The sequence below is a fragment of the Chenopodium album genome, chromosome 4, assembly GCF_948465745.1.
Source record: "Chenopodium album chromosome 4, dcCheAlbu1.1, whole genome shotgun sequence".
NCBI lineage: Eukaryota > Viridiplantae > Streptophyta > Magnoliopsida > Caryophyllales > Amaranthaceae > Chenopodium > Chenopodium album.
The window spans coordinates 22,714,370-22,737,988 of NC_137837.1; the positions used below are offsets into that span (position 1 = coordinate 22,714,370).

The 23,619-nt window shown below is 38.0% G+C and overlaps 2 protein-coding genes and 1 non-coding gene across 3 annotated transcripts; 2 read left to right on the top strand and 1 right to left on the bottom strand.

The window, feature by feature from the left end:
• The first annotated feature begins 2,248 nt into the window (after nt 1-2,248).
• On the top strand, nt 2,249-6,831 carry LOC145626840 (mediator of RNA polymerase II transcription subunit 11-like). Its single transcript, XM_081679312.1, has 4 exons — nt 2,249-2,402; nt 2,480-2,596; nt 3,103-3,292; nt 6,544-6,831. The coding sequence occupies exons 1-3, from the start codon at nt 2,340-2,342 to the stop codon at nt 3,277-3,279; spliced, it is 357 nt and encodes a 118-aa protein (XP_081535438.1). The 5' UTR covers nt 2,249-2,339; the 3' UTR covers nt 3,280-3,292; nt 6,544-6,831.
• Nucleotides 6,832-11,196: 4,365 nt separating this feature from the next.
• Nucleotides 11,197-11,303, bottom strand: LOC145629567 (small nucleolar RNA R71). Its single transcript, XR_014111732.1, has one exon. It is a non-coding gene; the product is annotated as a small nucleolar RNA R71 (small nucleolar RNA).
• An 8,521-nt stretch (nt 11,304-19,824) lies between these two features.
• On the top strand, nt 19,825-20,865 carry LOC145627782 (uncharacterized). Its single transcript, XM_081680130.1, has one exon. The coding sequence runs from the start codon at nt 19,825-19,827 to the stop codon at nt 20,863-20,865; it is 1,041 nt and encodes a 346-aa protein (XP_081536256.1).
• Nucleotides 20,866-23,619: the final 2,754 nt, after the last annotated feature.

A 23,619-nucleotide genomic window follows, 5' to 3' on the forward strand; every position in this document is an offset into this window, starting at 1 on the left:
TTTTCACAGTTTCATCACCAAACAATATATGCAACGCGATACCTAAAAACTAAGTTAGTTGATTTTATTTACAAGCATTTAATCATGTAGGAATTATGTTTTGGGGGTTTTTGTCCCTCGGGAGAGTTACGTCACGAAGACTGATCCGGGATGAGCTGTACCTGCAAAACAAACGGAGACACCTGTTGGGTGGTGCTCCGCCTCCAACGATCAAGTTAGTAACTTGAAAAGGAATAAAGAGTACGGAACTTTAGGTGGGTATCTGCTCGGATTCCAAGCTCAGGTGTTTCTCTGATGTAAGAGAATGCAGGTGTATTAAATGATAAAACGTGTCTCTGAAATGAGGGACATCTCCCTATTTATAGGGTCATTGGGAATTGCCCCTGATTAGTTCACTAAACCCTAATCATTTGGTGGGCTGCGCCGTTTTCCGGCGTTCTCGGAATTTGGGCCTGAAGGCCGCCTTTTCCCCTTTATTTCTGGAATGACACGTGTCAAGCAGGGATTGGTCCATTTTGGACCAATCTGAGGCTGACACGTGTCACCCTCTGATTGGGCCACGTGGCAGGGTAAAAATACCCTAAACAAATTACATTGCAAAGTCGTTATTATTTTTTTAATTAATATTCGTGAAAAGAACGATAAATAAACAATATTCGCCTTGACTTAGGTGATAAAACAATCAATTAATTATTCAAATTCTAGTCTTGATTAACACAAGAATGCTACGTGTATTAAATTAATTAAAAGTTTGTTTAGAGTGATCAAACAACACTAATTAATCAATTAAAGTTATTTAAACAATAAAAGAAAAGTGACATATCTAAGTGCTCAGGAAGCTAACTGTTCTTCTTTTAAGCTAAATCTCCGTTTAATGCGTTTATGGACTTTCTTTGTTCCTCGTACCTCCAAGGACTTCAATGGATTCAATTAGGGTTGGAAAGTATTTGGGAAAAGAGAAGAAAAGTAGTATGATAATAAGAGAAATTGAGAGATTAGGGATTCAAGAATACTAGGGTTTAGAATTATGATTTTTTTATCCCCTTTAGGTTTAAACGAAGACACATATTTATAGGCATAGGAATCTAGGTTTAGGGTTTTAGAGCCGCACCGTCAGGTAGCGCGCGCAACTCTCTGAGTCGCGATGGATGTCGTGCGCATCTCAATTACTTGCGTGCGTCAGGCAAGCGCAAGTGCAACTCACCGAGTTACGATCGGTGTGGTTTGCCTTATACGAAAACGCGTTTTAAAACTTCCTTGACTTTTGATTGCAAAGTCGGATTAAGGCATGTGAGGTATCAATGGAACGCTCTGAATGTCTACTTTCATTTATGTTAGAATTAGTTAAAAGATGTTATTGATCAAGAGATATGGTCGTTGGAGTGCAAGGGTGTTGGTTTTAGGGCCCGGTTTAGTGTTTTGATCATAACTTCTTCGTTTTTACTCGGAATTGGGATTATAATATACCGTTGGAAAGCTCTTTGAAAGGAATATCCATATGTATAGGCCTTGCATAGAAATTTGATCATTGTCTGATTGGCTTGGTTTGCAATAATGTAGGATCTATTGGATCCAATCATTGCATTTGACTCATTTGGGTCCGTTATTAATCAAGTTTAAACATGTATGAGCACGTTTTTGGCCTAATTAGTAATCGGGCAAGGCTCTAAGATAACTTGGTCTCAAATATGGGTTTTCACTTACTTCATAATGCATTTCGTAGTCCATGAATACTTCAACTTTGATCTAGCATGAAGAACGATTTTTTGTAACATCATCGCACTTCCTGTCGGGACATGAGGCCAAGAGTAGGTGTCTACACTCATGGTGTTAAAATTTGTGGATAAGAAAATAAGAGGGCTACTATGTGTTGAATATTTATGTAAAAATTGGTGAAAACCAAAACTAAAAAATAGTTTTCTAAATTTCAATCTAGTCATTCGTTAGTTGGTGAATTTAATTTTATTAAACAAAATTAGGGCATTTGGTGAATTATTTAACAAAGTTAGAGCATTCGGTGAATTAAATTTATTGCTAACGGATCTTTAACGGTAGGGGCATTTTGAAGTCACGGTATGAATAATAATAAACGTCAGTGGTATTTGATGAATTCTGAAAAATTCGAGGATATTTGGTGAATTTTTCGAAAAGTAAAGGACATTCAGTGAAAAAACCAAAGTTTTTTTTTTAGGAAACGTTTTAAAGTTGGTTCAACCCAAATTGCCCAATTTCCTTTTAAACCCGCATCTATTTGAGCCCAAAAAAATTAAATATATATCCATTTTTTTTTTTTTACAAATTTTGTCACTCCTTCCAAAAACCAGAGAGAAAGAAGCGACATGAACGTGGATTCGCCTCAGAGTCAGAACACTTCACTTCAACGCCTTCAAAATGTTGAGAAGGTAACATTTAATGCCCTAATTGTTTAAATTTATCAAAATTAATTATTCATCTTGATTTTTCTAAAATTCAAATGCAGAGAGTAGTTAGGGTTTTGGAATTAGCTGGTGGAGTCATGGATGAACTTGCAAATCCGTCTGGCCCTCGCAAGGATTCGCTCAACAACCATTGTGGCGAATTTATGCAACTAATCAAGGTCTCAATGTTGTAATTTTTATTATATTTCGTATTATAACTTAAATACCCAAAAATGGTTTGATTAATAGTCGTTTTTTATACAAATTTTGATCATGAACAAGGGTTTGCACTAAAAAAAATTGATTCAAATTGGGTTCTTTTTTATTTTCCTTTTTTTTTTTTTTTTTTTTTTTTTTTTTTTTTTTGTTTTGCAGATTTTGATCATGTACTTGTACTAATATGGCATTTTGTGGAGGTTATAATTATGGTCGAGGCATAATTTTTAGTGTTATTGCATTGTGTTATTGAAACTGTTTTTAATGTAGGGGAAGGTAACATATATGCCATTGATTTAATATGAGAACGTGTATCTTATAAAGGGCCGAGTTAAAGAGGGTGCGATATATGCTACTGCTTGTTAAGAGTTTTCTCCTTTTGTGTTGTAATGGTATAGTATGTCTGTGTCTTTCTGCAGTGCTAATCTCGAGAATTCAAATGTATTCCTTTGCTTTCTTGTGGATGTAGGATATCCAAGTGACATTGCGAGAAGAGATTAAGAGTGCATGTGAGTATCGACCATTTGAGAAGTGTGATTACAGTGCAAGATTATCGAGTGAGGTTTCTTGCAAGAAGCTGGAGTATGTTCTTTCTCAGCTTGATAAGATGGAGGAGACTATTAATCAGTATCAAGGTTCTGCATGATGAGGAACAAGAAGTAAGCTGCTCTATGTTCTTTGTCCATAACGCGAGCTTTCCTGACTATTATTTCAAATGTTGGATGGTGAACTTTTGATTTAGTTAAAGCTATACAACTTGAATTTTAGTGGCGGTGGAAATTTTTTGTAACTGTATTGCATTTCCATGTTTACTATTTTACTTTGTAGCAGTGTTTGTGTTAATGGTTGCAATTGATGCATACTGAGTTAGTTTAACACTTTTGTAAGTCCTTATTGGCTTTAAATTAGGTATTGGTTATCAGCCATGTGAAGTGAGAGAAATGGTTTTTAACAAGCTGAGTGAAACCTACAAGGCTGTTGGCGAAAATACAATGTGTATAGTGATACTTATAGCCATGTTTACTTTCTGGATATTTGGATGATAATACCATTCTACATGTTCACATTGTTAAAACCATAAAATCCACAAATGTGCAAAGTTTACTAAGCTTAAGAGTTACCTAATACACAAGCATTAAATTTAGTATGATATGCAATTTGCTACCGAAGTGCCTTTGTCTTTAAGCCGTATGTGGGGGATTCTAGTACTAGATAACACTGTTGATGCTGGGCATTCAGTCAGCAAGCTTTATATGAAGACAATTGCTGCTTATATAATTTGAGCAAACAGTACAACATTTTCCTAAGGGTGTGTTGGTGGAGTATATTATATTTGGGAAAGTGGATGGAGTATTAAAGAGATTTACAGTTAGGAGCCTGCAGTTTGCACACACTTTAAGCCTTTTTATGTCTAATAAGACTATATAGAATCATATTCTACTCCTAGTAATGAAGAGGGGAGCAATAGAATAAAGAATATAAGAAGAAAATCTTGGTATGTACAGGGTCATTCTTACTTTACGATGACTTATAAAAAATCCGACACTCCTGCAAGTGCTGTTAGGGTTCGAAAATGTGTGGAGAATGGTTCAACCCAAAATCAAAGTGGAGTCATAGGTGTTGCTTATGATCTTTGTTGAAATTCGCCTAGATCTAGTTGGAGGTTTGTTTGAGTAGCAGGAGGTTACTCAAACCCTCTGCCTAAAAGTTTGCCCGAATTTCTATGGCCTGTTGGTAACGTGGAAGCTGTTTGTCCATTTGATTGTAAATTATTCCTAGCAGTACATATACCTCTTAGAAGCTCTTGTGTTAGTGAAAGTAATATGAAGTGCTTAGTTTAATTGCCAAAAAAAAGAAAAAGCTAAGTGTTGAGTATAAGAGATAGCCTCCGAAAACTCTGGGTTTAAGCGAGAGGGTGTTGAGGTGGAAGCTATAGATTGCTGAAAGCTCATGATCTCTATTCATCATCAAATCTTCACTCCATAGTAGATTGGTGGGTTTTGAGTTTCCCACGGGAAAATCTCTCCTTGTCCCTTTCATTTTTGGTTGCTTGCTTGATTGTCTTCTTTGTTGTTAATGTGTGGGTAATTTCAAACTAATTTGTACTCTTTAATCTTTATTTTCCCGACACTCTCACCAAATTTTATCTGAGCTCTCTTTGATCTAAATGTTCTTTGTGCTTTTCACTGAATCATGTTTGCTGCTCCATTTGGCCATTTTTTCAAAAGTTATAAATTTGGTGCTATCTAGAGAGAATTGTATGAAATGGTAGCATTCATTGCATTTGGAGAGGATGAGAAGAGGCTAAATATTACTTGGTGCTAAAATGTCTTTCCGACCAAGATTGCATTTGGCAAAGGGCTTAATGAATGAGTTAATTGAAACTGAGCAATACAAGTTAGCTATAAACTTCACAGTATGTTATGTTGTAATCACTAGCTGAAATTGGGTGATCATAAGCTAGTTTGTACTCTTTATATTCCTAACACTGTTGCCATATTCCTGTGTTCTTCACTGGATCATGTTTGCTGCTTTATTTGGGCTTTAATTCCTACCTGATTTATTCAAATATATGATTTTTGGTGTTATCTTAGAGAGATTTGTATGAAACGGTAGTTTTTATTGGTTTGAAAAGAACTTTGAAGAGGATGAGAAGAGAAACTAGACATTAATTGGTGCTAATATATGTTTGTTGGATTAAGAGTGCATTTGGAAAGGGCTTAATGAATGAGTTAGCTGAAATTGAGCAGAATAAGGGCTTTAGACCTCATAGTATGTTAACCATTAGCTGAAACATGTTTTTTATTTTTCATTTGCTCAGCAGTCAACACTTACTGTTTTATACCTTATATATTTTTAAGAAAATACGGCCACTTTTGATGCTGTTGTACTGTTTGTATCTACGACCTAGTTCTAAAGTTCGCTTTACATATAGACCACATTGTGTTAGCTTATCAGTTCTTAGTCTATAGCTTCAACTTCGAACTTGCTTTCTAGCTCGTTTTGCAAGATAGAGCCAATATACCATCGCTGGAAGTTGTATCAATTTTAGCCATAGTATGTTATTTTGGCACAAATTTTAGCCTTAGTATATTCTACTTATGATGTAACCTTTTAGCATTTATTTGATATAGAAAAAAGAAACATAAACTTGTGCGATAACAATAAGTAACTTACTACCTCCGTTTTATATATTTTGCAACTTTGGAATATTTTATATCTCACAAATAATACCCCAAAGTTGCTAAAAATATGAAACAGAGGTAGTAATATATTATTGGAAAATTATGTACTGTCCTTTTTGGATCTGGGATTGCTTGAGTGAATAATCATGAACTTTTATAGTCATATACTTGTATTCATTCTCACCTATATAGTTTTCTGCAACAAATTTTTGTTATGAAAACACCTTTTGTGGTGACAACTACCACCTCAAAATAAATGTAAATTGTTAATCATGATAAAAATTTTATATATGCATTGGCTGGCTAACTGCTCTATTCTCTTAGTTAGCCATCAGATTCGGAGGAGAGGTGCATGATTAACTGTCATTCCCTTGCATCTTATTAGATAAAATGGACCATGATATTGTGCTGTTTGTGTGGAGTGTATATTGTCTAGACACAGTCTTATGTCTTTAGCCCCCAATCTAATGCATTGTTTTCCTTCGAGATAGCTTGACATTCCTTATTAGTTACTGCTGATCCTCTCTGTCTTTTTTTTTTTGGGTTGCCATTGTATAATCCCCCCCCCCCCCCCCTTTTGCTGTTTTTTTTTTTTTTCTTTTTTTTTGGGTGCAAGTTAGGCCACGAGTACATACATTGACTTAGTGTGCGCTACGTTGAAAAGATTGCCGACATATCTTGAAGTTTACAAGGTGTTTGGCTGATTGCTGATCTCTTTCTTGCAGTCTGCATGGTTGGCTGCCTGCTTTGTGGATGAAAGAAACCAGTTGGTTCCAGGATGACTGGAGGATTGTATATGAGCTGTGACCAAATCATTTATATTCCAACTTATTACTGTTTGTAATTTAGGCTGTTGTATGTACCCTTAATGTTAGGCATTTAGATGTATAACCATGCTTTGGGATTTTGCATTGTTTTTGCTGTAATTCGTTATTTTTAGCAAAGATGTGTTGCAATTTTGCAATGGACTTAAGCTTTATATATATATATATATATATATAAGTCTAACTATATAGATTTGTATATATATAAGTCTAACTATATAGATTTATGTATGTCATCAGAATTATTTTACTATTTTTAAATAGGAAAAATTGCTCCCATTAATCTAAACTTTGCCTCGTCCGCCTAAATTAATCCCAACTTTCGTTTATTATCTATCACTCCTAACTTTAGGGGGTATTAATTTTTATTGCACCCAAATGACTTGGAACTGGTTGAAGAGGTCAATTTTGCTGACTTGTCATTAGTTGCACACGTGTCGCAACTTGATTGGTTCAAAAGTAAAAAAAAAAAAAAATGGGTCACCCCCTTCCCGTAGAGCACTGGCCACCCAAAGCAACAACCCCATGCCCCACCATCTCTCTTCTCTCGCGCACCAAAGTAGGGGAAAGGAAAGGAACGCCAACGGTGGCAGAGGTCACGCTCACGACGAACATGGGCTGCTCTGTTCGAATTGTCAAACACTAGTTGAGGGCGGTTGCGGGTTATGGTGAAGCTGTGGGTTGCTAATTGGGGCTGCTGCGCGCGATTTGTGGTGATTTTGGTGACGATGGCTGGGAGCAGAGGTGGTGCGGTGGCCGTGAGAAGGGTTGATTGCGGTGGCCGTGAGAAGGGTTGATTGCGGTGGTGATTGCTAATAATAGGTGCAACGAGAACAGGGATGGGGAAGATTGGGTGGGTTTTCAGGGCGGGGGAGTGGTGGGCGCCGTTTTCCGGCAGCGGTGGAGAGCTTTTTGGGGGTGGGGGCGATTTTCCGGCGGGGTGGGGGTGGGGGAGGGGTGTTTACCGAGATAGGGGTGGGGGGCTGGGTTTGGTAATTTTTTAATTTTTTTTAATTTTTGTTTTTATTTTATTTTTCTTTTATTTTTAATTTTTTTTGGACCTATCACGTGAGGACACGTGTTTGGTGACTTGCTATATCAGGTTAGATGACCGGTTGGGTGCAATAGAAATTAATACCCCTTAAAGTTGGGAGTGATAGATAATAAACGAAAGTTGGGATTAATTTGGGTGGACGAGGCAAAGTTCAGATTAATGGGAGCATTTTCCCTTCTAAATAAAATAGGCTTTATTTACTATTATGATTACAGATGGGAAAAGTTAAATGGAAAGTTAAATGGGATTATGTATGGTTAAAGTTGAATGGAACTATGGAAGGATAACAATCTAGGAAATCTGGTCCTAGAAAAAAAAAATAATAAAATAAAATAAAATAAAATTGAATAGGTACTTTAGACCTTTTCTATTCAACTTAAAAAATAAATCAACACGAAGTATTTAGTACTCCTTCCATTTCATAATGTTAGTCTCATATGAAATCAATCACATAAAATGAAAAAAGAAGAATATTTGAAATCTAACATTAACGTACAAAATGATTCATAATTAGTTTACCTTATTGAAGTTTTTTGAATTTTTTTTTTTGGAAAAGCATAAGCCATAATTGCATAATTCAATGTAGGATTTCCTTACGTAAAGTCATGTCATCAATCCACATCCAATTAATTCCAAAAAAAAAAAAAAAAAATTAAAGATGAAACATATTCAATATGGGTAGATCTTTTTAAATACCTAAAATAGTATATGTGAGAGTAAAACACTATACAAGGGTCCAAACTTTGCCAAAATGTAAGTTTAGGGGACTCACCTTACAAATGTTTGAAAGAGGGGACTGAAACCGGTTCGGGGAGTTGTTACCGGTGTATTCACCTATATTTACTAGTTGCCCAATTTTAAAAAAATAAAAATAAATTAAAAGCTGTTTGAAATTGCAGAGCTTTTCGTTTTGCGTGACAAATCTCAACCATTGGAGATTTTGAGAGGGAATCTGAAAGGGCATCTTGAAGCTTCTATTCTTAGCTTCTCTTGCACGCTTTCCTCTTCTTTATTTTTCTATAAAAGAGTAGCACCTTTCCTCTTCTTTATTATGCCTACCTCCATTTTCAGAAGGCTCCAACCACAAAATTTACTTTCATTCTCTTGTTGTACTCATGTACTGGTCTACTGGTCCCAACTTCGAGGAACAGCTGATGTGTCCATTTTATATAGTATTTTACCCCCGTCCCTTGGTCATAATTAGTAGTGTTTTTGGCTCTTTAGAGCCACTTTTATTACTAATTGGTGCTTTCTAGTGTTTTCGTAGATTTGGTTGACTTTTGCAGGGATTTATGCTTTTGGAGTATTTTCCCGAGATATTTGGGAGCAATCACGAGCATTGGAAAAGCACGACCAGAGTTTATAGCCCAGGGCCGGTTAGAGACATCGAACCGGTGATTAAGGGCTCGGTAGAGGTGATACCAGGGCATTTGGACCGAGTATTCAAGACCCAAAGAGGAAACCCAGATTGGCCCGAAGAATTGGAGCCCAATCGTAGTCCAAATAGTGGCCCAAGAGAGCCGCCTGGCCAAAAAGGCTGGCGCCCGAAGGCGCGCCCGGCCGGGCGGGAGAAGCGCCCGGTGACGTGCCCGACTGGGCGCGAGATTGCTATTAGAGGTGAAAAAAGGCGCGCCCGATCGGGCGCGTGTATATTTAGGAGACGATTAGCGTCATTTTAATTTGTTTTAGCTTAGGATTTTTGTACAGAGTATAAATACTCCTCCGTAATACGTTTTTAGGATCTTTTTCTTTTTCTCTTCCTCTTCTCTTTACTCTTTCTTTACTCTCTTAATTATTCTCTTAGATTTCTTTCTCCTAAACTTTTGTCCTTAATTCTTCCATTAATTCCAGATTACTTTTTGGTAACAATTTCTTCCCCTTTTATTTCAGTTATTTTATTTACTCCCTTGATTATGCTTTTATTTATTTATTTGATTAGTTTAGTCATGATGATTTGTGAGTAGTTTAATTTCTAGGGTTTATGGGGATCTAATAAATAATATGAAGGGGTAAATTATTGTTGTTGATTATCAATGCTAGATTAATTTCCTATTGATTGATTTAATGCTCTGTGACTAGATTAGGCCTATCTTTTATGCATGAGTTTGACAATATTGATTCAAGAATCGAGAGATGAGAATTAATGTTTAGGTCTAGTTTCAATAGGCAAGTTAATTTATAAATGGTTAAGTCAAGATTCGAGAGATGAGATTTAATACCGGTAAATTAATTGTGTGATTGTAATAAGTAGCGAGAGCCCTTTACAATCTGGTTAATTGATGCATTGATGATTGACTATTATTGATTATTGGTATTGCATGATAATTTCTTATTGGATTGTTTTAATGTTTTACAATTGCGGCTTGTAAAAGTATAGCAATATTAAATTGATGAATCGAGCAGATGTTAATTTGATATTAAAGGCTATTTTCAATGAGGACTTAGATCTAGTAAATTGCAAGAGCCTGTTAGATCTATGTTGATTAATAAATTGCGAGAGCCTGTTAATCATGTTATTTATGCAATGTCAATGATTGATTACTATGTTTTACCCTGGAGTATTATTTATTGGTGAACCTATACCCTAGATCCCTTTATATATTGTTTTCTCCCTACTCTTATTCTTTGTAGTTTAGTCTCATACTTAATTATAAATATTGGTTACTTAAATAATTTAGATTATAATAATTAATTGGAAGTAAAAAGACTTGTTTCCCTGTGGAGATCGACCCTACTTCCCTATCTACCTTAGTTAGTGATTTAGGTATTTATTTTTGATTAGGGGATACGACTTTACCCTGTCAAAATTTGGCGTCGTTGCCGGGGAAACGGTTTTATTTTTATTTCTGATTGTTTTTGTAGTCTAGATTATTTCTCTTTTGTCTCAGAGAGCGTTAGTTCTCTGAGACAAATCTCATATTTGCTTCTAGTTTTTGTTTATGCCCAGGTGTTCTAGATCAGGTTACATCCCTTTCGATCCTGAGATCGAACGTTCCTTCCATAGACAGAAAAACTTCTACAAGAAAATCCTGGCGGATTCTGGTGATACTAACAATAATCACCGCGATCCTCCAACTGATTCTAGCGATTTAGAAGCATCATCAGACACAGAATCAGAGATGGCGGTTCCAAAGAAGCTTAGTGATTATTCACAACCAAAGCTTACGGATTTTCCACATCTCACCCCTACTCCGGCTCTTGATGGGGTTCAATTTGAAATTAAGCCTCAATTTATAACGATGATAGAGAGGAAGCAATTCAGTGGAGCAAAGGGTGAAGACCCGAATCTTCACATTGCCGACTATTGTCAATATTGCAACACCATAAGGCAAGCCGGGGTCACTCAAGACCAAATCAGGGAGATTCTCTTTCCCTTCTCTTTAACTGGAAAAGCTAAATTGTGGTTTAATGGCTTAAATAGAACTACACTTGGTATAACTGACTGGGAAACTCTTGTTTTGAATTTTTATAACAAATATTATCCTGCAGAGAGAACAGCAGTACTACGAAGTGCGATTCAGAACTTTGCCCAGGAAGCCGATGAGTCTTTATATGAGGCTTGGGAGAGGTTCAAGGACTTACAAAGAGAATGCCCTCACCACAATTTAGCACAATGGCAGTTAATCCAAGCCTTTTATAACGGCATTGGAAATTCTTCCAGAATAATTTTAGACTCTGCAGCTAGTGGGAGATTTATGAATCTTAATGTTGATGATGCAGGTCAGGTTATTGAAGATATGGCGATACACAATTCCCAATATGGGAATCCCAGAGGATTCGCTAACAAGGGGAAACATAGTGTCGACTCTGTATCCTTTTTGCAAGCTCAACTGACCTCTATTTGTCAAAAATTAGATAATCTGAGCACTGCTAATGTAGCTAATGTTTCTGCAATTAATAATAATTCTAATGAGGCTTTCTGTGAAAATTGTGGTATTGTAGGTCATTGGGAGCAGGATTGCAGGAGTTCCGTGGAGCAAGTTAATGCCTTTCAAGCTTATAGGCAGAATAACCCATACTCCAACACTTACAATCCTAGGTATCGGAACCATCCATACCTTTCCTACCGGAGCACTAATGTTCAAAATCCAGCACCACAAGAACCACAGGTGCCACAGCAACAACAACAGAAGTACTATCATCCCAATGCTAGCCAGAAGAATCAACCACAACAACCCCCCTCATCTTCAGACCCTTCTTTGGGGGAAATTAGAGCAATGTTGGTCAATATGCAAAAGCACATGGAGAGCAGAGATGCGACAATTGATCAAATTCTAGCGCATAACAAAACTATAGATAATCAAATTGCGCAACTTTCCGCTACTCTACAAGCACGCCAACAGGGAGCCCTGCCGGCACAGCCGACTAGGCCTACGGATCAAGCATTTGCAATTACTCTAAGGAGTGGTTCAAACTATGAAGGGCCCTCTATGCCCAGAGTTGATGAACCTATTTTATTAAATAATGCTAATCTTGATTCCATTAAACCAAACAATGTAGTTGCTAGCCCTGCAGGGCTAGAGGATAATACTAACACATCTAATTCTACATTGCAGGGTAAAACTCCGGAGAAGGTGGCTACTCCAGACAAAGAGAAGAATGCTCAAAAGCCAATTATCAAACTTCCTTTCCCCAATCGTCAATTGAAGACAAACTTGGATAAGCAGTTTGGTAAGTTCCTGGAGGTGGTTAAGGATTTGAAGGTAACAGTTCCCTTTACTGAATTGATCACACAAATCCCCTCATATGCAAAATTTATGAAAGAAATTTTGACGAGAAAAAGGTCTATTAGTGAGGTAGAGACAGTAGCTTTCACTGCAGAGTGTAGTGTCGTACTTCAAAATAAGTCTCCACCTAAATTGAAAGATCCGGGTAGTTTTTCTATCCCTTGTCATATTGGTAATCTTCTGATTGATAATGCATTATGTGATTTGGGTGCTAGTGTTAGCGTCATGCCATTATCTGTGTGTTCTAAGTTGAATATGGGTAAATTAAAAGCTACCAATATAACTCTACAAATTGCCGACCGTTCTTTCAAATACCCCCTAGGTGTTTTAGAGGATGTCCCCGTTAGAGTAGGTAAATTTTATATACCTGTAGATTTTGTTGTTCTTGATATGGCTGAGGATATGTAAACCCCAATTATTTTGGGTAGACCATTCCTTAACACTGCAGGAGCAATCATAGATGTTAGAAGTGGTAAGTTAACGCTATCATTAGGGGACGATAAAGTGGTTTTTAATCTGAATAATACCCCCAAAAGCTCCATGACTGAGGAGAAATGTTTCAGTGTTAACGCGGTTGTCAATTATTCTAACAAGCCCCAAGCTCTTGAAAAAGATCCCTTGGAGGCGGTATCTTGTGTTTCATCCTTTTCAGATGAGATAGACAAATGGCAGAAGGAAGTCGATGCAATAGAAAGAGCACTCTACAATGTTGGTCTTGGTTTCGAGGATGAACAAGTGGAACCGATAGAGCAACTTGTGCGAATCGAGCCTACGGTAAGTGTCCCGCCAGATCGAGTTGCAAGTGTTGAACGCAATGGAAATTTGAAGCAACATTCGATCGAAAAAGGGTTTTTAGTGCGTAGCATTGAAGATCCCCCAGTCCAAGTCATGGAGGATCCACCAGATAAGGCGACTTGGCGTCCCACAGGTTATGTCAGGAAGCCGCATCGCAGCCTAAACATCGCTAGACCGGGTGAGAAACCACCCGATCAAGCGTTAGGCCAAGGGTCTTAGGAATTGTACTTGGGAAGAAGGTCGTGCGGGACCTAGATAAACCAGCGCTTTGCGGGAGGTAACCCGTATTTTTAATGTTTTTTTTAGACCAGTTTTTCTTTTCGGTTTCTTAGGTGAGGAGAGATGAGGGAATTTAATGAGTTTAATGAGTGTTTGTACAGGTTTGAAGGAAAAGAGTTAGACAACTTTTTGAGAACACAAGGAAATTAGCTTTCCCCGATTTAGTCTCGGGCCCGACCGGGCGAAGCTCGCCCGATCGGGCGCGAGAGTAGAGTTCCAAAAACAAGAATTTTCGCCCGACCGGGCGCGAATTTTGACGTTTACGGACTAATTTGTCCGCCCGATCGGGCAAGCTTCGCCCGATCGGGCGCGAGAAGAGTAGAAATTTTTGGCAAAAATTCGCCCGATCGGGCGACTAGCGCCCGACCGGGCGCGAGAGAAAGGTGGAATCCATTGGTCAGATCGCCCGACCGGGCGAATGGCGCCCGACCGGGCGCGAACATAAAGAACTTCAGATCGCCCGATCGGGTGAAGTCCGCCCGACCGGGCGCGAGAACAAAGCCATGCTACTGAAGATCGCCCGACCGGGCGAGCCACCGCCCGACCGGGCGCGAGGGATTTCAGACGCCCTTTTCTTCTTCTTTTCTTCTTTCTTTCTTCATTTCTTCTTTCCTTCATTACTTTCTCTCTCTAAACTCAAATTTTCTCTAACTTCTCTCTAAGATTTCTCCTTCATTACCAACCCAAATTCAAAACTTTTTATATATTTGTAATCCTCTCTTCATCCTCTTCACTCTCATACAAAAATTTTTCAGTTTTAATTCAAAATATTTTCGACCCATTTCTCTACATGGCTTCAAAGAGGGCAAGATCAATTTTTGGTAGGAGCTCTAGCTCGAGGGAAGAGTACGACCCAGACTTGCAACTCCCGTATTGGCCGACGATCCGAATCGTGAGCCGGGAATAGAAAGAAAGATTGGAGAATTTGGTCGGTCGTGAGGTAATCCCTTCTCGGTGGTTACACCGCCCTGCCCTAGAATCATATGGTTTGTTTGATTATGTCAAACGATTTTTGAATGATATTGGCATGAGAAAATTCGTTGACATGCATTATCCTACATACCGAGAACTCACTTGTGAATTTTTGTCCACTTTTCATGTTGTTAGTAGTAGGAATGGGCCTAATTTATTTTTCAGGTTAAATAATAGAAATATCAATTTAACTTTTGTTGAATTTTGTAAAATTTTTGAATTAAATTCTGAATTATCTCACCAGTGGCATGAAGATTATAAAATGGGTGATTTATATTTTTCTTTGACTGGTTTACCTGCCCCCGACCCCCAACATGCTAGTACCAAACCCATTCACCACCCTGTCCCGAAAATCTGGCAAAGATTTGCGGGATTGTGCTTTTTGGGTAGGGCCGAGCCTCATAACGCTCAAACCAACGAACTAGCTATAATAGGTCACTATGTATACGGGTTCGGGAAATTGAACATAGGTAGGTTCATAGTTCATCACCTGAGTCGGCATGCCACAGCCAGCACCACTTCCAAGTCCCTTATCCGTTTAGGTGGCCTTATCACTCGATTAGCGGTGAAAAAGGCCGGCTTTGTAGTAGACGGACCCCACCAGCTGACCAACTGCGGACCAGATACCTACATGACTGCTCGGTATTTTGAGGATATGGGGTGGGTTAGGCAGGATAGCGAGCAGACACCCTTTTGGTGTATTCGGACGGGGAACGAACAACCTTTGCCTATTTTTCCCCTTCCCAGTCCAGACTTGACCGCCTTTCCCCCAGGGCAACTTTCTTACACCTATGATGCTTTAGTTGCCAACTCTAGGGGACAGGCACCACCACCACCAGTTCCACCACCTCAGCCCCAGCCCGAGGTGGCTTTCTCTCCACCTCGTATGTCCCATTCCGTCCCTCATGTTGACTCTAACCCAGTTTGGGATTTTCAAAGTATAGGTCAGGCCCTAGGACGTATTGAGCATGCACAGACTGACCTTAGGAGGATGGTGGGCTCTATTGACCACAGGTTAGGGTACCTAGAGAGGAACCAGGGTAGAGCTCTCTACCCTATGTACGATGATTATGCTCGTCGGGGCAACATTCCCGACGACGCTATCCACCCTGACTGGTTTCAGCCTTCACCCCAGGGATACGGTAGGGATCCCACTGCCCGTGGTATTTACTCTGACTATTCTTCTTTTTTTGGGTACGGGCAGGACATTCCTTTCGGGGGATTGGCGGGGGGGAGTTTTCACGCTGACTATTTTGGTGGTAGCTCTTCTGGTGCAGGCGGTGCAGGTGGTGCAGGTGGCAGTGGAGGTGCGGGTTTCGGCTTGATGGACGAGGATGATGAGGACTAGCTATGCTGGGCTAGTTTCCGAGCCAATGAGGACATTGTCTGATTTTGGCTTGGGGGAGATTTTGGTTTGGTATTTTTTTCTTTTTCTCTTTTCTTTTATTTTTTTTTGGTGTGTTTTCTTAAGTTAGATTTTTCGCTTTCTAGGTTAGTTTTATTTCTTTCTTTATATATAAAAATACAAAAAATTGAAAAATAAAAAAAAATCCAAACTTACGTTCCAATGAATTATAAATTATGCTTCCCTGTACCCCTTACTTTAGAAATTTGTTTTGATCCTTGGTATTTGATGATAGGCATTGTGGATTAGTTGATCATGATATGATGTTTGATTGCTTGAAACCTTTACATGCGTCAATTTTGTCCAACTACTTGTGAATATAGTGCTTGACTAGTTGATTTGGTTAGGAAATGTGTGATAGTTCCACAGTTCCTGGTATGTCAATGAATTTGAGTATTGGTTTGCAACTATAAGTAATGTTTATATGATTCATTATTATGCACATTGAGGAGGACGAAGGCATTTGTTCTTTTAGGTAGCCTCCAGACATTGTAGATACATTTGTTCCCTTCTTGCTACCCATGTTGTTGCTTTGACTTTTTGTTGTTTATTAGCCATATTACAAGCCTATTTTGCCCCATTGGTTACTAGTCCCAAGCTTGGCTTGGGGGAGCTATTAGTGAGTGAGGTGAGGGAGTTTGTAGTGTTCTTACTATTTGCACAATTTGGGTGGGTTTTTGAGAAGTTGTTTTGTCGATTATTCATGTTTATTTTTGATGAGTTTGAGAGTTATATCTTGAAAAAAAGAGAAGTTCAAAGAAAAAAAAAATGTGAAAAAATAAGCGAACTTCAAAAGAAAAAAAAAAGAAAAAAATGTTCAAATGTTCTAGTTGGAGGTTTGTAAAGAATAATTTTGAGCCTCGATGAAAAAATTTCAAGTTTGGAAAATAAAGTTTGATTATTCACTCCACTTCTTCATTATTATATTTTTATGAGTGAAATTGTAAGAGTTGGGATTATTTATTATGATTGGAGTATTTTTGGTTGATGTTAGAGTTGGTTATGTAGGAGATGTTGATCATTATTTATTTTGATCATGGGCTTTATTAGGATTTGCTCCCTTAAGCATAGCTTTACTCTCACTTGTTCCCAAATGATTCCTACCCTTTACCCTAGCCTTACATTACAAGCTTTAAAGACCTTCCGACCTTTGTGCATAGAATTGTATGAATGTGAAAGTGTTGTTTATCAATGCAAGTTATGATTTGGCATATTTCGAGTCGACTAGTAGGATTGAGCGCTCATTGTTTTTATACACACGAGAGTGTGAGTTGGGAGGGCATTGTTCACATTAAAGGGGTGGTTGGAGAGCGATCGAGTACATCTTTTACTCGCCACATAAATGAGAGTCGAGTGTGTGAGCACTAGTCTTGAATTCTATATGCTCTTGTGGTTTGCTCTGTTTGACAATTGTTAGGGAAGAAAGGTGATTGGATGGATTTGATTGGTTGACTCTGAAGCGTGTTTATTTGATTTACCTTGGATCGTTTGTGCTTGATTTTTACTTATTGGGGTGAAGCATATTTATTGATTCATTGATGAGATCTTTGCTTAGGGACAAGCAACAGCTTGGGAACAAAGTTGCACGACTGGGAAGCATAGAAGGTATATTCCTTCCCCTGTTTTGTTTGTGGTCCTTTAACATTGTTGTATTTTTGTGCATAAACATTGTTTAGAAAAGTTTTTGTTTGTCTTATTTGCTGTTGTTATTAAACAAGTAATTGTTTTTATGTTTTGTTTAATAATTGCTTCTTTTTATGGAAAATATGTGAGTGTGTAAGTGTGAAATTTGTTAAATATTGTTTTGGATGTTGAAAATGGTGTTTTATATGATTAATTAGTTGACTTTGTTGAATAAAAAGTTTTGTTATTATGATTTATATAAGGTATATTCTGAGTTAGGAGTTAGGGTTTCATATTTTTTGTTTGTTTACTTAAGACCATAGTGAATAGTGTCTGACTGTTCCTGAACTTGTGGCCTAGGTATGGATGCGCTTGAAGATGCCCACCTACTCTTTAGCCAGCAGGACTTGTTGGTTACCCATATCTTCCCAAAGGTTGATTGACAAAGGAGGGATGCCATTGAACAGACCTGCAAGAAATGGAGGATGTGGTGGACGCTCAGGCACTTTGTGTTCACCTACCCCTTCAACGGCCCCAGGGCTTCCATCCAAGAGTGGGTCCTGAGAGATGTCCTGTACAACAATGGGAGGGACTTCCATGCTTGGCTCAACAAGAACATGACCGTCTACTTCGACGACTTCCCATTGTTGTTCAAGGAGGTGGAAGCCTAGGGGCCATGGGTCCTTTCTGTGCAGCTGTTGGTTTTTGGGTTTGGTAGCTGCTAGGTTGTTAAGCTTTTATTTTAAGTTAATTATGAAAAAATTTGGGCAGTTGTTGTTTCTTTGTCATGACATGAAGTGTGGTGGTGTGACAAGCAATGGTATTTGTTTTTGTGCTTGTCACTGCCATGACAAAGTTGAAGTAGATTAAGTTGAAGTTGTTTAAGTTGAATTGTATGAATCTTTTGGACAAATTCTGATGATGATGGATGTAATTATTAACTATTTTAATGATGATGAATTGATTAATGGACTGAGTTCCATTTTGTTTTACATTAGTTTTGGTTTAGATATTTATTAAACTACTTCTTGCAAGATAGTTTTAATTGTTAATACAAATGAAGATTGAATGCTTCACTAAATCCATGATTTACTGTCAATGAGTACATAAATTTCTATTTGATTCAGTTCCATTTTGGTTTCAATATTTGTTTACTTTTGTTTTGCAAATGGAATGATCAAATTTGTTTAATTTTGTTTTGCTAAAGGAATGATCAAACACTTCTATTTTGTTTTGCAAATGGAATGATCAAACACTTTTATTTATTTTGAATCAGATGAATGAACCAGATAACCAAATGAATGAACAAATGAATCTCAGACCTTGTTTGATTGTTCCCTTTGGAGGGGAATGGGTACAAGCTACTGGACATTTAATTTACAATGGTGGTAGAGTTAGGTTGTTTGAGGACATACCTGAGAGTGTTGATGCTATATACCTGAAAGAAGTAATTGATTCTTTAAGGTACAATGACATTATCAAATTGCACTTCTTGGACCCTAGGAAAGACATGCAGACTGGTATAAGGTATTTGGGTTTTGACAGCACCAGTTGTGATCCTTTCCTATCACTACTGCTGGAGTTTAGGCTTATACATGTATACACTGAGCATGAGATGGGTCAAATGAATAGTGTTAACACTAACTTAGGAACTGGTTCATTTGTTGATTTGTTGAGTAGTGTTGGAGGTTTACCAAGTTTCTTATCCATCCCAAGAGTTACTGATCCTGACATTGACTATGACACTGAGGGTTCAGATGAGGATGATGTTGAGTGTATTAATGCAAGGAATATGTTGAAGGAGGAGAAAAATTAGCTACTTGAGTATGATGATGAAATGGAGATGCTGAAAAGGTTAGATCAGTCAAAGGACAACAAAAAAAAAAAATTAGATACATCAGTTATTCAGAACAGGATAGTGACAATGAGTTCCAAGATGAGACTTCAGAAGATGAAGATGATGAAGCTGATTTTGGCTATCTAGTAGCACCTGATGCAAGTGCAAGGGCCAGGTACAAGGACCCTGATTCAGAGAGGAGTTCTTGTTTTTTTGTGGGGAAAAGATTTGCAACTGTTGCTGCATTTAAAGAAGGTATAAAGAGATTAAGTATTCAAAGAATGCACCTGATAGGATTGGGTGTCACTGTTCCAACAAAGATAAGGGATGTCCTTGGAAAATCTGGGGATCATGAGATAAGAGGAGTAGATCATTCATGGTTAAAACTCATACAAGTGAACACACATGTAGGAGAAATTCTAAAAATAGAAGAGTTACCTCAATGTGGATTGCTAAAACCTTTTAAAGTAAGTTTAAGGTGAATCTTTACATGAAAGTACATGACATTATTGAGACTATCTGGTTAGAGAGAGGGGTGAAAGTTAGTAGGTATAAGGCTTATAAGGCTAGGGAGATGGGTCAAAGCTTAATTTTAGGAGAGTATGAAGAGCAGTATGCCTTATTACCAAGGTATGCGGCTGAGATCATGAGAAGCAACAGGGGAAACGCCATCAAATTGAAGCTGGATGGCAATGTCTTTCAGAGGGTTTACATCTGTTTTGATGCATTGAAAAAAGGATTCTTATCAGGTTGCAGACCTTTTATCTCTTTGGATGGATGTTTTCTAAAAGTTCCATTTGGTGGTCAGCTACTTGTGGCAGTTGGGAGAGACAGGAACAACCAAATGTTCTCAATAGCTTGGGTAGTGGTTGAAGTTGAAAGCACAAACACATGGAGTTGGTTCCTTGAATTGCTAGCAGATGATGTAGGAACTACAGAGGGGTCTGGCTACACTATGATGTCTGATCAACAGAAGGGTCTAGTTGCTGTTATATCAAATGTATTGTCCTCAGCAGAGACAAGAGTATGCGCTCGACATGTATACTGCAACTTTAGAGGTGTTATGGGTCGTGGGTTGGAACTCAGAAAACAATTATGGAAAATAGCAAAAAGCAGTGCTGAAAATGAGTTCACTGCAAACATTGAAACCTTGAGGGAAATCTCAAATGATGCAGCTGAGGATTTAATGGCCAGAAATTACAAGAAATGGTGCAGAGCCTTTTATACTTCAATGTCTTGCTGTGAGAGTGTTGATAATAATATGAGTGAGGTGTTTAACTCATATATACTCAACTCTAGACACAAACCAATAATAACAATGCTCAAAGACATCAGTGAAGGTTTGATGGAGAGACTACATAAGAAAAGAGATCAAATCAAGAAAAAAAACAGATTGTCTTATGCCATAGAATTAAGCAAAAATTGGAATGGAATAAGGTTTAGGCTAGGGGATGGAATAGTTACTGGAATGGAGGATGTTCTTATGAAGTCAGACAAGGTGAAACTCAAGAAAGATGTGTGGCCAATTTAGGGAACAGAAATGCACTTGCAGGGCTTGGGAGCTCAGTGGTGTTCCCTGCAAACATGTCATTGTGGCAATGTGGAACAAAGGTGACAATCCTGAGCCTTATGTTAATCAATACTTCACAAAAACAACATATTTAAAGGCTTATGAGTATTTGTTAGAGCCTTTAAATGGTCCTCAACAGTGGCCACCTAGTGATTGTGTTGTAATTCCCCCTAAATTGAAGAAAATCCTACATAGACCTAAAAAAAAGGAGGCTGCAAAGTGGAGAAATGACAGCAGCTGGGAAGCTCGGAAAAACAGGAATTAAGATGTGTTGTAGTGTTTGTGGAGTGCAAGGGCACAACAAAAGAGGCTGCAAACAAGATACCTCTAACATCCCACAGACCAGCAACCAACAACAAGAAGAGGAAACTTCCAACTCTAACAAACCCATGCACATGAGAGGAATTGGCATTTACACATACCCAAATGGGTTTCAAAGACTAGCTAATGTACATTTCTTTTACTTAACTATGTGGTTTTTTTTTTTTTTTTTTTTTTTTTTTTGCATCAAAATACTACAACCATGTTGTGTTTACTGTTACAGGGAGGAGTACCTAATTCTACTTCAAGGTCTGACTCACAAAATGTGCAACTTGTTCCTTTTGTGCAACAGAGAGGTCAATGGGCTTATTACTCAGATTTTGAGGGTGATCAAACAATATACTCATTTTAGGAAGAAGATTACCCTCCATCAAGCCAACAAAGCCAAAAACCTCCAACAATAACATCACAACAACTTCAGGTAACATATTTAATATATTTAATAACTAATACATAGCATAATCTAATAACAAACTTAAACTTGCAGAACCTTGCAAACTAGAAGAAAAGGCAATCATGTCAGAGGAAATAAGGTAACACCTACCCTATTTGTTACATTCACTGCCTTAAATATAAATTTAGGAAAATAACAACAATTACAATAATATTGAACCACACTTGAAATCTGCATACCAACTTTGCCGCCCGTTTAAGCTTCAGCAGAATGTAGTCGGCAACAACCTTCCTTGAGTACTTGTTTGCTTCATACAACTCTTTCCTCATTGATAACAACTCATGTTTGAGATGCTGCTTCTCCTCCATTAATTCTAAAATTACACCAGTCTGCCAGGTTGTAGGAGGGTTTGTGTCTACCCACCTAAAATATTTGCATCCCCTTCTATCAGTCTCTGCATCATAGTCTGAACAAGCAAAAAACCTTCTTCTAGGAAATCTAGGGTTGTCTTTTGTCCATGCCCTTGTGCTTGACACCATCATCCCACAGTGACACTTCCTTAGACTTGCACTCATCCTCGACATTTGTCTGCAAAAAAAAAAAAAAAAAAAAAAAAAAAAAAAAAAAAAAAAAAAAAAAATCTATCAGAAATTATAATCCTACTAAGCTATACAGAAATAAATTAAAGCATTTTATTGGCATACTTCAACAAATATATTTTGCAGGGTAGATTAAATACTACCTCCGGTCCATATTACTTGCAACTATTTCCTTTTTGGGCCGGTCCACATTACTTGCAACTTTCCCATTTCTTTTTTTAGTAACTTTTTAGTGGTAAAATTACCATTTTACCCTTACTTTTATTTTAAAACACCCTAATTAAAAAGCTGATTTTATCTAATTAGCTTAAACCCTACATTAATTAAGTTAACTATTTTCACCAAATAACCCCTTTCCATCTAATTAGCCACCTTTAGGGAAATTTCAGCCACCTTCATCCTCCTTCATCTTCCTCCTCATCACCATCATTCATCAAATTTTACATCTTCTTCCTCATCCCCATTTTTTTTCTCTCTCTTCCTTCAACCTGTCGCTTGATTTCAGCGGCGATTTCTGACGAGTTTCATCAGATTTCAGCGGCAATTTCAGCGTCGATTTCCTTCTGGTGGCGATGCTAGGAAATCGAATGTTGGGTTCGTGGGTCTTTTGGTTCGTGGGTCTTTTGATTCGTGGGTTTGTGGGTTCGTGGGTTTGGTGGTAGGTGGGAGGTTACTGTGGCTCGTCGGTGGGTTTGGTGTGGTTCCAAATCGTTGGTGGGTTTAGTGGTTGGTGCGTTTGGTGGTTCTAGATCGTTGGTGGGTTTGGTGGTTGATGGGTTCGGTGGTTTCTAGGGTTGTCGGGTTTGGTGGTTGGTGGGTTCGGGGGTCGTTGGTGCTGGAACTGCTAGGTTCGGTGGTAGGTGGTGGTGGCCGGTGGGTGGTTTCTGTACAACTAGGTGGTGCCGGTGGTGGTGGGTAAATTAATATAAATTTAGTTGAATTTTTTTTTTTTAGGTTGGATTAAAACTTAAGCATATACCCTTATCTTTCATTAATCATGCTTATGATCTTTTGCCTCGGCCTCCGCAAACCCCCCTAAAGTTGCAACTAAAGTGGACCGGAGGTAGTATGGAATTTTGGAGGCAATGAAGGGATTAAATTTGTTTTTGTTGTATTTTGGAAAAAATTCTAAGTATTTTGTTGGATTAAACTGTTTTTTGTGCTGCAAAGACAAGCATTTAAATAGCTCACAAACTGCTTGTAACGACTATTTTTATTTATCAACAACTTTGAAGTTTCCCAATGCACTGAACTACTATCAATGAAAAAAAAAAAACACCAAAACAAAATTTAGCATTTAACAAGGATACCAGTTACTGAAGGTAAGTGATGTGTCTATTTTATATAGTATTTTACTCCCGTCCCTTGGTCATAATTAGTAGTGTTTTTGGCTCTTTAGAG

What these genes read in the sequence shown, in the direction of transcription:
- LOC145626840 (XM_081679312.1), top strand. Translation starts at nt 2,340, where the DNA reads ATGAACGTGGATTCGCCTCAGAGTCAGAACACTTCACTTCAACGCCTT. An exon ending in GCCTTCAAAATGTTGAGAAG is followed by an intron (nt 2,403 to 2,479) that starts GTAACATTTAAT and finishes ATTCAAATGCAG; the next exon opens with AGAGTAGTTAGGGTTTTGGA. An exon ending in AATTTATGCAACTAATCAAG is followed by an intron (nt 2,597 to 3,102) that starts GTCTCAATGTTG and finishes TTGTGGATGTAG; the next exon opens with GATATCCAAGTGACATTGCG.
- LOC145627782 (XM_081680130.1), top strand. Translation starts at nt 19,825, where the DNA reads ATGAAAGTACATGACATTATTGAGACTATCTGGTTAGAGAGAGGGGTG.